Here is a 13,034-nt window from a genome sequence, read left to right as displayed (position 1 = left end):
GCAAGTAAGTTTGCTCATGTTTTATGCTAAATGAAATCTCAGGGGTTCCAGGAACATCAAGTTATTTTTATCTTGTGTATATATATATATATATATATGAATACAATCAGGAGAGTTTAACTTGTGAATGGCATACTTCACAATGACAAATGTCCTAACAAATTTCTCAGATAATTGGCTGAGAAAAAGATTTTATTATGAATGCAAATGCACTATAATGCAAGCATTTCTTTTCATGATGATTAAATTATGGCTAATTATGACTCATTCACAATCAGCATGCAAGGAAACTAGGTTTGCCAGACTTACGCAAGAATACATTTTGAATTGTAATTAATTTTGCATGTATTGGTCATTTAAATTTCTGATTAAAAAAAGCAAGTATACACTGGGTAAATATAAATACATGGGACCTGACAATGAACTAAAGCCATAGAAGAAAAATATCATTTGTTATACAATAGGCTGAATATTGGCTATGGGCCAGTTCTCATTTATGCTTCCGTTGCCTGATGGCTAAACATGAATAACTTAAACAAGTGAATAGGGCAGTACATATACAAGACTTCTAATGAAACATTTATTGTAATAACAAGCACAACAGTGAACATAGATAAAACACTAAGCCAGAAGTTTTAAACCAGGATTTGTTGGATGAAAAAATAATTGCTTGGATTCAACTTGCACAGACCATCACTCCATGGTTGAGTTCACGTATTATGTTAAGGTGAGAGAGCAAAGAAACCAATTTTTGACCTGGTGCAATTAACAAATCCAGATAATGCTTTTCAGATGAAGTTATCCTGATTCCATCACAGTAATTATAGCACAGAAAATCAATGACACATTTGTATCTGGACATCAGGCCTATGATTTCTCTTCCAACTATCACTTGGGATTTTTTTAATGGTTTTTTTTTTTTTTTTGGCAGAGGAATGTTCAATACAGTCAGGAAATAAACATCTGATTCATTTGTTTCATTTAGTTCATTCTAGGACTGCCAATAGTACTGGCTTCCCCACGAGCTGAAGTTACTAATTTGAGGCAACCAGTCTTCCATCATATTATGGTTTTTGACATCTCAATCCAATGCCCTATTTGTAAAAATAGAAGCAAGTATATACAGTAGAATAAAGCAGAGTTGCTAGGTTTCTAAAAGGCACCCCTGTTTTCATCTCGGTAACAAAAGCTATGAGCAGGAATCTGCTGGATTATATAACCAGTGTTTCTTAACTATGGTGACTTTAAGATGGATGGTTTTCAGTTCCTCATGCTGGCTGGGAAATTCTGGGAATGGAAATCCACCTATTTTATAGTCATCTTGGTGGAGGAGTAATGATCCAAACTATGCAAAAATGTCTGAGTACATTATGTGTGCAAACCTCAAAGAAAAACATGGGTTCTGCTATCTCTCAGTGGCACGACATACTGATTGTTCATTAAATATATGAACACATTTGTACAGTCAAGAGAAGTCAGTAATCATTCATATCTGATTTCTTAACCATTTATGGAAATGTGTGCACACTGTACATGTAAGTACAAAGCTGTTAAATACCCTCATTCTTATCTTCATCTTTTTATCATCTTTAGGATGATAAGAGTTATAGTTGAACATGTTTGAAGAGCACCAACTAGGGAAGACAGTTAAAGATCACTCTGGTTGTAATTATTTAATATTCAACTGCAGAACCCATTCACCCAATCTCAATCTGATCAGTTAAATCCCACATGAACCCCTGTCCTCCTATTTCAGAGCCAGTAGCATTCCCATACTTGCACTTTCAAACCCCTGGATGACTTTGCCTCTTATTCCTCTGCTCCTATATCCCAAAATATGCCTTTGTATCATATTGTCTATGTAAATGTCTCCTGAACTATCAGAAAAACATTGCTCTTTTCCACTCTACCTTGTAAGTTTGCATACAGTACTTCTATGATACCAGCTCAACAACTCATTGATCCACCTTTCGATCAACCACATAAATCCCCATACTCCACTGTAACTACATCTCCAGGCCTAAGCAAGAGAAGCCGAAACAGCTAGATTTTAGGGCTTGGTGCACATTTCAAAAATTATCTGAAAGAAATCTTTCAGACCTGGTATTAATTCAATGTTGTATTAAGTGTAATGAATTGACTCTTTAAAGCAGCCACCTTGTTTGAAGTTCACGTGGCAAAACAAGGGGCATTTTAATGAATAGCAGAGTTGTCCAGTACTTTTACAAGGTCTGAATACCAACTCGTCAATCATTTTCAAAGTATGCACATACATTCATTTATTACACTGTCAAATCACCAGCAACCAAAGTCCAAATGGGACAGCATTCATTTAATTATAAACCTACAGATAAAACGGCAGTCCGGGGGAGGAGACGAGAGTAGGTCTTGAGAATATTATCTGGGAGGAGTTTGATCCTGTGGCTCCCAAGGATGTGGACAGGGTTCTGGGTAAGATTAGTGCCGCCACGTGTTTATTGGACCCGTGTCCCTCCTGGTTGGTACTGGCTTCCCGGGAGGTTACATGAGGCTGGCTCCAGGGTATTATAAGTGCTTCCTTGAGTGAGGGTGCCTTTCCCACTGCCTTGAAAGAGGCAGTGGTGAGGCCTCTCCTCAAGAAGCCTTCCCTGGATCCGGCTGAATTAGCTAACTACCGTCCGGTCTCCAACCTTTGTTTTGTGGCAAAGGCTGTTGAGAGTGTGGTGGCACGACAGCTTCCCCGGCACCTGATGAAGCTATCTATCTGGACCCATACCAGTCGGGCTTCAGGCAGGGGTACAGCACAGAAACGGCATTGGTGGATGATCTCTGGAGGGCTTGGGACAGGGGTTGCTCCTCTGTCCTGGTCCTATTAGATCTCTCAGCGGCTTTTGATACCATCGACCATGGTATCATGCTGCAGCGGTTGAGGGGGTTAAGAATAGGGGGCACCATACTGCGGTGGTTCTCCTCCTTCCTCTCCGACCATTCGCAGTTTGTATTGGCAGGGGGGCAGAGGTCGACCTCGAGGCACCTCGCATGGGGAGTGCCGCAAGGGTCACTTCTCTCGCCCCTTCTGTTCAACATTTATGTGAAGCTGCTGGGTGAGATCATCTGTGGTTTTGGGGTGAGAGTCCATCAGTACGCTGATGACACTCAGCTGTACATCTCCACCTCAGACCACCCCAACGATGGCCTCGATGTGATGTGTCGCTGCCTGGAGGCCGTGCGGGTCTGGATGGGGAGAAATAGGCTCAGACTCAACCCTTCCAAGACCGAGTGGCTGTGGCTTCCGGCGTCCCGATATAGTCAGCTGGTGCCATCGCTGACTATTGGGGGTGAATCTCTGCCCCAGAGAGGGCTCGCAATCTGGGCATCCTCCTGGGTGCACAGCTGTCTTTAGAAGAGCATATGACGGCCGTGGCCAGGAGGGCTTTTTATCAGGTTCACCTGATTCACCAGTTGCAGCCCTTTCTGGACCAGGATGCCTTGCGCATGGTCACTCACACCCTTGTCACCTCCCAGCTGGACTATTGTAATGCTCTCTACATGGGGCTCCCCTTGAAGAGCACTCGGAGGCTCCAACTGGTCCAGAATGTGGCCACGCAGGTGGTTATGGGCGCAACTCATTGTGCCCACGTGACACCCCTCCTGTGCGAGCTGCACTGGCTTCCAATGGTCTTCCGGGTGCGATTCAAGGTGCTGGTTACCATCTTTAAAGCCCTCCATGGCATAGGGTACCTTCGAGACCGACTTCTGCCACCAATAGCCTCCCACCAGCTAGTCCGCTCCCACAGAGAGGGTCTCCTCAGGGTGCCATCGGCCAAGTTATGTCGGCTGGCGACACCCAGGGGGAGGGCCTTCTCTGTGGGAGCCCCTGCCCTGTGGAATGAACTGTCCCCGGAAATGCGTAAGATCTCCGACCTATGTGTATTTCGCTGTGCCCTCAAGACCCTGCTGTTCCGCCAGGCTGGGCTATCAATGCAATGATTTTAAATTAGGTGTTTTAAATTTGGGGGGTTTTAAATTTGAGCCGAAACTATTTAACAATTTTAATTATTTTTAATTGATGTTTGTCTTTGTGCTTTTAATAGGCTGTACACCGCCCTGAGTCCTCCAGGAGAAGGGCAGTATAGAAATAAAATTATTATTATTATTATTATTATTATTATTATTATTATTATTATTATTATTATTATTATTATTATTATTATTATTATTATTATTAAAGAAAGAACATCACTGCTCCAAAAGTCTTATCCTTTTCTTGCTTATGCTTAGCTCTATCTCCTTTGTGGTGAAGTATTTATTTATTTATTTTATTTATTTATTTGATTTGTATACCGCCCTACTCCCGAAGGACTCAGGGCGGTGAACAGCCAAGCAATAAGATACATAAATACAAAAATTTAAAAAACCAGTTAAAATCGAATTAAATCATTTTTTGGCCCAGACAAATTAAAACACCCCAATAATTTAAGAACAGATTTAAAATTTATTTTAAAATTTAAAATTTATGTATTAAAAGAGGGAGGAGATTAGGCCAAGCCTGCTTGATGGAATAAATGAGTCTTCACAGCGCGGCGGAAGGTGCGCAGATCCGGGATCCTCCGTATCTCTGGGGGGAGCTCATTCCAGACGGTAGGTGCCCCCACAGAGAAGGCTCTCCCCCTAGGGGTCGCCAGCCGACATTGTTTGGCTGACGGCACCCGGAGGAGTCCCTCTCTTTGAGAGCGTACTGGCCGGTGGGAGGCTATTGGTGGTAGTAGGCGGTCCCGTAAATAACCAGGTCCTAAGCCATAAGTATCATGGGTTGTTCTGTATAAATTGATAAACCACATAAGATTGTGCATTAATAAATAAGGCAACATCTGAAATAATATGAACTGAGAGAAATAATCATGAGCGGGGGAGAAGGGAAACTATTGACAATTAGATCAGTGGTGGGGTTCAAAATTTTTTACTACCGATTCTGTGGGCATCGCTTTGTGGGCGTGGCAGGGGAAGGATACTGTAAAATCTCCATTCCCTCTCCACTCCAGGGGAAGATTACTGCAAGATCCCCATTTCTTTCCTATCAGCTGGGACTCAGGAGGCAGAGTATAGATGGGGGCGGGGCCAGTCACAGGTGGTATTTACCGGTTCTCCAAACTACTCAAAATTTCCGCTACCGGTTCTCCAGAACTGGTCAGAACCTGCTGAATACCACCTCTGATTTTGATGAAAATGGGATTTTAGAATTCTTCCATGTTTAGGTAACAATTACAAGAAAAAGTAGAAAATTAGGTATGCTTTTTTTTTTCTTTTAAGAGGAAAGTACATTTAGAACTACAAATAATATGTACATTTAGCTTTTCTCCATTTTCTAAGTTTATTTTGTTAGATATGAAGTTATAACCTCTGGGAGGGAAATTAGATATAAATTTTGAATACTAAATAAATCTTAAAATATAGATAAACATGGCAGCATTCCAAAATAACTACATCAGGGGCTAACAGCTAGAAATAAATTTCTCAGACTGTTTTATATGGAAAACTAAGCTTAAGAGCTATTTCTGGAACAGACTAATGATCTTTCTAAAATATCAAATTGTTAGCCTTTCCATTTTAGTGGTTAAACACTTTAATTGAAGGAAAGAAAACTCTCTTCAGAAGCATGTTTTGAGATGAGGACACTTATTAACATGGCACATTGGTAATTTTAGTTATCTTGCCCCCACAAAATCTTTCAAGCCAAATAGTGATCTCTAACTTGAAATAATTGAGCACCCTTTTTTATTCCACCATTTCCGCACAAATCCCTGTAGAACTATGGAAATAATGATTATAATTTAAGTCTTAATTGCATGAATTACTAGTATCATTTTTATTTCCATAACATCAATCGCATCCGCATTCTGAAGGTGAACACACACATATAAGCCTACTTTAGAGATAAAGTATTAGACAAAGTGCGTGTGCTATATTATGAGATGTAATGGTACAATATTTTGAGTCTTCTTTATTTTTACTACAATGAAATTGTCATGCAAAATTACACATCTACATGTATGTACATTCAAAATGCATGGATGTGGTTGTTCATGTGGTCTATTCTGAAATAACATATAGAGATCCATTCTCTAATGTTACTTGCAAATGGATATTACCTGTTGGTTTTCATATAGTGCTAATATCAATAGTTTTGTGGTCAAAAAAACCACCCAGGTGGCACACATAAGAGATTCAGATCCCATCCATCTATCAACATCTTGTTTCTATTACAGAATAATTTTTATTTGTACAACACATTAACTAGGTCATGGGGTGTGAAGAACACTGAATCAGTTGACCAAGTCAATTAAACCTAAAGGACTTAGAGTTAGCCTTAAACAGATTTGTCTGTTTGGGATTAAACTAATCAGCCCCATCAACTGTGCCACCTGAATGCTGACTAGAAAGTTAATGAATTTCTCCTGATCAATAATCAAAATGAAGCTCTAGAGAGATCCCACAAAATGTGGCTCTTTTAGGCATGCCATCTCTGTGCCCAGTTTGGTTTTTACTGCCCTTGCAGAAATATGTTTTTTAAAAAAAAAAAATGAGAGGGGGGGCAGAAATATGTGTATTCAGTATGGCCTGTATAATGACCTACATTTGTTTAATCTAATTTAAATAAGAAAAGATGTCCAACAATAGAAAAGTAAATGAATCTCTTAACCTTCTTTGTAACATTTGGGGAGACTGAAAATGCAGCAATCACTGATTTTCAGTACATTCCCTAATCTGTGTTATTGGCACATGGAGAGGTGATCTTTGGGTGAACCATCTTCTAGCCAGCAGTTATTTACATTTGTTGTCCAGATACAGCATGTATGATGGTACACTGCCATATATCATTAGATTACACAATAATTTAAGATTACCATGACCTGGGTGACTGACAATCTCCATACACAATAACTTAAGATGCATCATCTAATATTATGACACTACACTTCCATAACAATTCTAATAGCTTGTATTCTCTTTTTTGTCAATGTTAAGGATTCATAGGATCAATATCGGAGTCAGTGACCACAGATGACTCGGTCTTCTGTTTCCCATTCTTTTCTTAATTATCTATTATTAAGTTAAACTATAAGAATAATCAAGCTTAATTATAATAAAGAGATACTTTTAGGTCTGGATATGTAGTATAGAGTGACACTACAGAGATTATTGAAGAATAGGAGAGAATCACATTGATTATATGTCAATGAGTTAATTCATTTGTCACTGGTAAAGATATTTCATTTTCCCAGCCTTTTTATATTTTTGCTGTGACACTTTTTAGCTGTGTCTTTTATTATTTTATTTTAACAATTTAGTAACTACCCATCTCAACAAGTGACTCTTGAGTGGCAAACAATATTAAAAATAATAATAATATTACAATAAAAATTACAAAAATTATAAAACTGTGGCAAGGGTGCTAAACTGGTGGCCCACAGGCCAGATGCATCACGCGCAGGCCACACCTATCCCCACTTCTGCAAAGGCAAAAAAAGTCATGATATGTCACGTGACATCACATGATGCAATCGAGTTTGACACCCATGGTATGAGGGAACAATCTTGGGAGACAGGAGAAAAAGATGCTGCCTAGGAAATGATAACCTAAGAGAAGGCATAGCCTGTAATTGCATAACAGACAAAAAACCTCAGAAGGGAACATCTCTAATTTCTAAGGCTGTAAAAAAAATGGCAGGAAATATATATAGTTAGACTTGCAAGATTAATGTCAGCCTTCCCAGAATCATGACCAGCTGAGCTACTTCTACTTTACTGTAAGACTACATTAACAGAATCTTCCAAATCAGGCAACGTTACAACAATTGGAACAACAGTTCTCAGAATTCCTAGTCAAGTAGATTTATGTCTCAATAGAAGAGAATATCAGCAGCTGAGGGTTGAACTGTGAAATCCTTGGTGCTTTCTGAGCTTTCAGATGTTTCCTTATGCAAGCTAGTCAACATAATCAGTGTGAGTGATCATCAGAGAGTGCACTGATAATATTACCTAGCTGGGTAACGAAATGTCTCCAAGCAAACACCAAGATCAGACAGCACCCCCACAGCTTTAGCTATACAGATAGATAACACATATTAATATGTTTAGGTATTGTATTTCCTACTCTTGGAATGGATTTAAGAAACCATTAAAGGACTGGGAATTAAAATATGTTTAAGCTGACTGATTTCTATAGGCTTATGTTTTCTGTAATGTTGCCTATGTATTCAGTGGTAGCAAATTCTGTGTGAACCAAAGCCAAAATTGACAATGTAGCTATTGGTGAACAAATAAGTGTGACCTTCCCATTAAATATCTAGAGATTAGTTGAAAGTCTGACCAACTGATAGAACAGCAAACAAAATCATAAATCAGATCTCATAATTTTCAGTGGAGTAAAAGGTCACTATAGATCTACACTAAAGAACAAAAAACAGTAAACAAAAACCTTTTTTTTAACCTTTTCTTGTTATCGAAAAAATACCAGTCCAAAACTCCTAACATGTAGAAATTATAGTTTGCCTGCCTATATTCAGTTTTGCAATACCTGCAAATACTATATAAGGTATGGAAATCTATAAATGAGATTGCCATGCAAATTATCCTAGCATTCAGCAATGTCATGATTCCTAAAATTCAGTCCATTTTTAAATACTCGAAAGAATTTAATATAAAATGAAAGAAATAGTCTTAGGATGTTTATGTCCTTCCAAATTATAAGCAAAGAAATAAAAATATATATTTTTTTTGAAAGATAGAACAGCATTATTTTATCCAGCTTGGCAACATTTTATCAGAGTAACGCAACTGTTCTTCTCTTTAAAAGAAAAACTTATTCTCCAGGCACAATCCTCCTTGCATCTAAACATCTTCAGCTTTGAAATAAAAGTTTATCTAATGTGACATATACCAAAACGAGGCTTTTGTGTGCCTCAACAGGGATTCAGGAAAATTGGTTAATGCAAGTAAGAAAGCCCTCAGCTGCTGAAGTGCCACAAATCCAGTTGAAAGCCTCTGAGAGAATAGCATAAGCAATGGATTGCAAATCAGGGCTAATTCTGGCAAGGCCCTATTACAAGTGGCAATGTGATTCTCAAAGTTCCACAAAGAACGGAAGAGAAAGAACAAGCAGGCTAGATGGATATAATATATATTAAAATTTCTGCAAAACTGCTGCATGGTTTGCTAACATTTTAAGTGCCTAATTCAGTTCTCAAGTCCAATACTGCCTTCATGGGCATTGCCAGTTGCATTTCCATGCAAAATAGGAGAACTGCATTCAAGAGCCTTGGTGGCGCAGCAGACTAAAGCACTGTTAAGTAACACCAGCTGCCTGCAATTACTGCAAGTTCAAATCTCACCAGGCTCAAGGTTGACTCAGCCTTCAATCCTTTCGAGGTAGGTAAAATGAGGACCCGGTTTGTGTGAGCAATAAGCTGACTTTGTATAAAAAAGAACACCGCTTGGGGGGCCCCGAAAGCCCTACTAAGCAGGTATATACAAAAGTATGAAGGCTATAGCTTAATGCATTGTAAGCCGCCCTGAGTCTCCAGAAAAGGGCGGCATATAAATTGAACCAATAAATAATTTTCAAAGTAAATGATGAATGTGAGCTAATCATTCTCTCCCTATGGGGCTGTCACGCTTCTCCCACGTAAACAATGGCAACACAAGAGATCTTGGGTGGGAGATGAGCATTGTGGGGAGAGACATATTCATTTTTCTGCACATTCACTTTCTGCCACTGTTTTTATTTATTCCAAATTTTCTCTTCCTGCTTCACAACCATTCGTTATCCAGCAGGTAAAACTCGAGTTACAGAATTCTTTAGTTCTTCAAACTTAAGGAGATCAATAATAATGACTTGGACCTATCAGAAATGACTGCGGTTACATTGCCACATATTTACTTCTCCAACATGTGCTGCCTCTGAAGAATGTTCATAACCTTTAGTTAGTTCAGAATGATGTATCAGAATGTTAACTGAAGTCAGTTATGAAGTACAGTATATCTGACTTCAAGGTTGCCTTGTAGGACCTATAATGCTCCACAATGCTATATGTCAGTTGAGATCATTTATCTGAAGGAGCAACTCCTAACATCACAGCCTGATAAAATGGCAAAATATTGCAAAGCATAAATTATTTTCCTGAAACACACTTGGTGAAGATTTCAGAGAGAATTCTCCTGTGGCAGCCATCAACATTTCAGTCAGAAGAAAATATTTTGTAAAAACTTTGGCTCCAGCAACCAACCCAACACACTACTGGAATGCTGTTATGGCTCCTATTTCTGATGCTTCCTACAAAAGCAAAACACAGGCATGACGGTTTTTCTACCCGGAGATCCTCTAAGGTGATTTGATTCCTTGTTGGAATTATTTTCTCTTTCCAGGACTACATTTTCATATCTGCCTTCCAGTTGTCCACTAACCTCTGCAAAGAGTGAAGTTAGAATTGAAGGAGACCATTTTGGACTGGGTTTTTTTTAAATCTACTCATTCATTAGCAATAATAATTTATACTTGGCACAAACGGAAGTACAGTTAACAAAATAATGTCCACCAAACTCAAATACATATCTCTCACAGATGGTGAAGGACTCAAGACATATCAAAATGCTATACATATTTGCAAAACAGTCAATATGCAGGCACTAAAGTCATAATAAATACAGCACTATCATCAGAGGCAATGTTATCTATCTAAATGTATATTTGTGTATTTCATACATTTGTTATATAAAATGTGCAAATCTAGGTATATTTGCTTAGAGGTAAGTCCATGTGGGTTCCCTATGTATTTCTTAGCAGGTTTGTGATTACTGTGTTCATGGATGAAAATTATAGTTACGTACATACAGTTACACACCAATTGCAATGCCACAATTAATTTTAGCTACCTTTTTGTTTTATATTGCTTAATATAAGCACAACTCTGTTAGCTTTTCTATAACAATTACATAACAGTATGATCACTGATGTTTTAATTTGTGTTGGGAATGTTTTGTAGTAACATATTTCAGTAAAATTCTGTGCAAACATTATAGACAAAGCATTATCAACTAAGTTAAACAAGCTATTGTGGTGTGTATGACACTCTATCACATGCAGTCTGGTCAAGCAGATGAATTGGTCCTAATTATAGTTTCTGGCTCCAAAAGACAATTCTCTCAGGTATAGTTGTTGGAACACATGAAAGTTTATCAGAACAAAATACTGGTGAAGGAGGATCAACAGACAGTATTTGGGATGCCTACAACTGCAATATGTTGAAAAGCTGTTGGAAATCAAGTGCCCTGGCATTAATAAAAGGCTTTTCATTAAGAAAGCCCTAGTTATATATAATTAGTGCTTAAAAGTTTGTTTATTAAATATAATTCTCATTGCAATGATACTATAAAAATCCTATAAAAAAACAGGACACAAGGTATTTCATATATTTTCTCTGCATTAACAAAATATACTTAACTTTTTTCTAACCCATTGTTGCTGGTGAGAGATTTTTTTTGTACATAAGCTAAGCAAACAAGCTAAATTTACATATTAGTCTAAACCCTCCTCCCCACAAAACAAAATGTAACACAACCTAATAAAAATGCTATGCTAATGTAGTTATTGGGTTTTTAAGGACAGTTTTAAGGGTATAGAGCTCAGTAAAAATGAGTGGCATTGGCACAAGAATTTTGAACATGCACTTTGTAATGTGCCCAAAGTGGCACGCAAAGCCATGTCACCCGGCACGCACAGCCTTGCCTGTTTGTCTTCCAGGTTTCTGACGCATATATGCATCCGACAATCAGATGTCCTTCGCGCACGCAGCAGTGCCAAAAACTGTTGTGCACATGCACGCTGGCCAGCAGATTGTCGGGTGCGCATATGTGCCAGAACCCAGAAGTTTGGCTTTTCTGAAGTGTGATCCCTTTGCGCAGGCAGTGCTGAAAACCAGCATGCGCATGCCTTCCGGCCAGTTGATTCTAGCACATGCGTGCTAGAACCCGGAAGTTCAGCTTTTCTGGAGCACACCCCCAACAAGCGCACCATCACTGCCATATATCTTCCTCTATTTAATATCTTACATCATTTCCCAACAAAAGGAGTTTCATTCGAGTGATGATTTTAAAAGTTCTGTTGAAGAATACAAGGGTTTACTGAAGCTGAAACTGTTAAGATGTTCCATCTCCTATCAAATTAAATCTTGTGTGCAAAAAAGTGCTCTTGTATTTCCACATAGTTTATAGATGAAGAGTGAATGAAATCAAGAATTTCAACATTGCTGTTTTCTCTCTTTCCACTATATGGACCACTCAGATAAGCTAAGCAACATAGATGTAAGATTAGGACTTTAGCTTTATTGATTGAAATGTGGTGTGACTGATTGAAACATGATATGTTTCATACTTACTATATGCCAGTCACTCTCTCTCAAGCCTACCTACTCACAGCATTGTTGCTGTGGCATTGGGAATGTGGGGGGAGACCTCAATGTACTTGTGCTGAGTTCTCAAAACAAAGGCAGCTGATCAATCTAATAGGTAAATTAATCATTGTTATATCATATCCAGTTGCCTACCTTTCTGTACACCAACATATTTGGGGATTCATCAGCAACCCCATTGTTGCTCTGTCCATAGTTATTTCCTTGTGCCATGTCTTAAGGCTAGGTCTCCTGGTAACTTTTTTGAAGAGCAATTAGCCTCTGTGAAGAATGAAAGTTATCTCAGTCAGATATTCTTTGGTAAGCAGCTCATGTCCGCAGTAGACAGCTCTAACTTTTTCCCAGTTCCTTAACAGGAAGTGTCCTTTTCACTTAGCCCTGTGGCCCTGCCCCAACTCTTGCCTTAAACCAACGCAGTAATTTTCCTTCCAGCACCATCCAGCGGCCACTGGAAGTTTCATCTTGCCACTCCATTCTTGGCTAACCCAGCAGAGTTTGCTTGAATTGCCATTCAGGAGGCTTTAGCATCAACATCCTAGAACCAGCATCACAGTGATGTAAGCATCTTTTCTAGCAACGGTTGCTTCC

General features: G+C 38.8%; 1 protein-coding gene across 1 annotated transcript in view; it reads right to left on the bottom strand.

The window, feature by feature from the left end:
* RGS7 (regulator of G protein signaling 7) overlaps positions 1-12,659 on the bottom strand; it is a 179,991-nt gene extending 167,332 nt beyond the window's left edge. Inside the window, 1 exon segment of the mRNA XM_070950673.1 lies at positions 12,582-12,659. Coding sequence (XP_070806774.1) covers positions 12,582-12,659 — 78 coding nt within the window.
* Positions 12,660-13,034: the final 375 nt, after the last annotated feature.

This window comes from Pituophis catenifer, unplaced genomic scaffold (genome assembly GCF_029215685.1).
Source record: "Pituophis catenifer annectens isolate HBS135680 unplaced genomic scaffold, rPitCat1.0.hap2 SCAF_1, whole genome shotgun sequence".
Taxonomy (NCBI): Eukaryota; Metazoa; Chordata; class Lepidosauria; order Squamata; family Colubridae; genus Pituophis; species Pituophis catenifer.
Note: the sequence above shows the minus strand (reverse complement) of the source record. Positions and strands in the feature narration are given on the sequence as shown.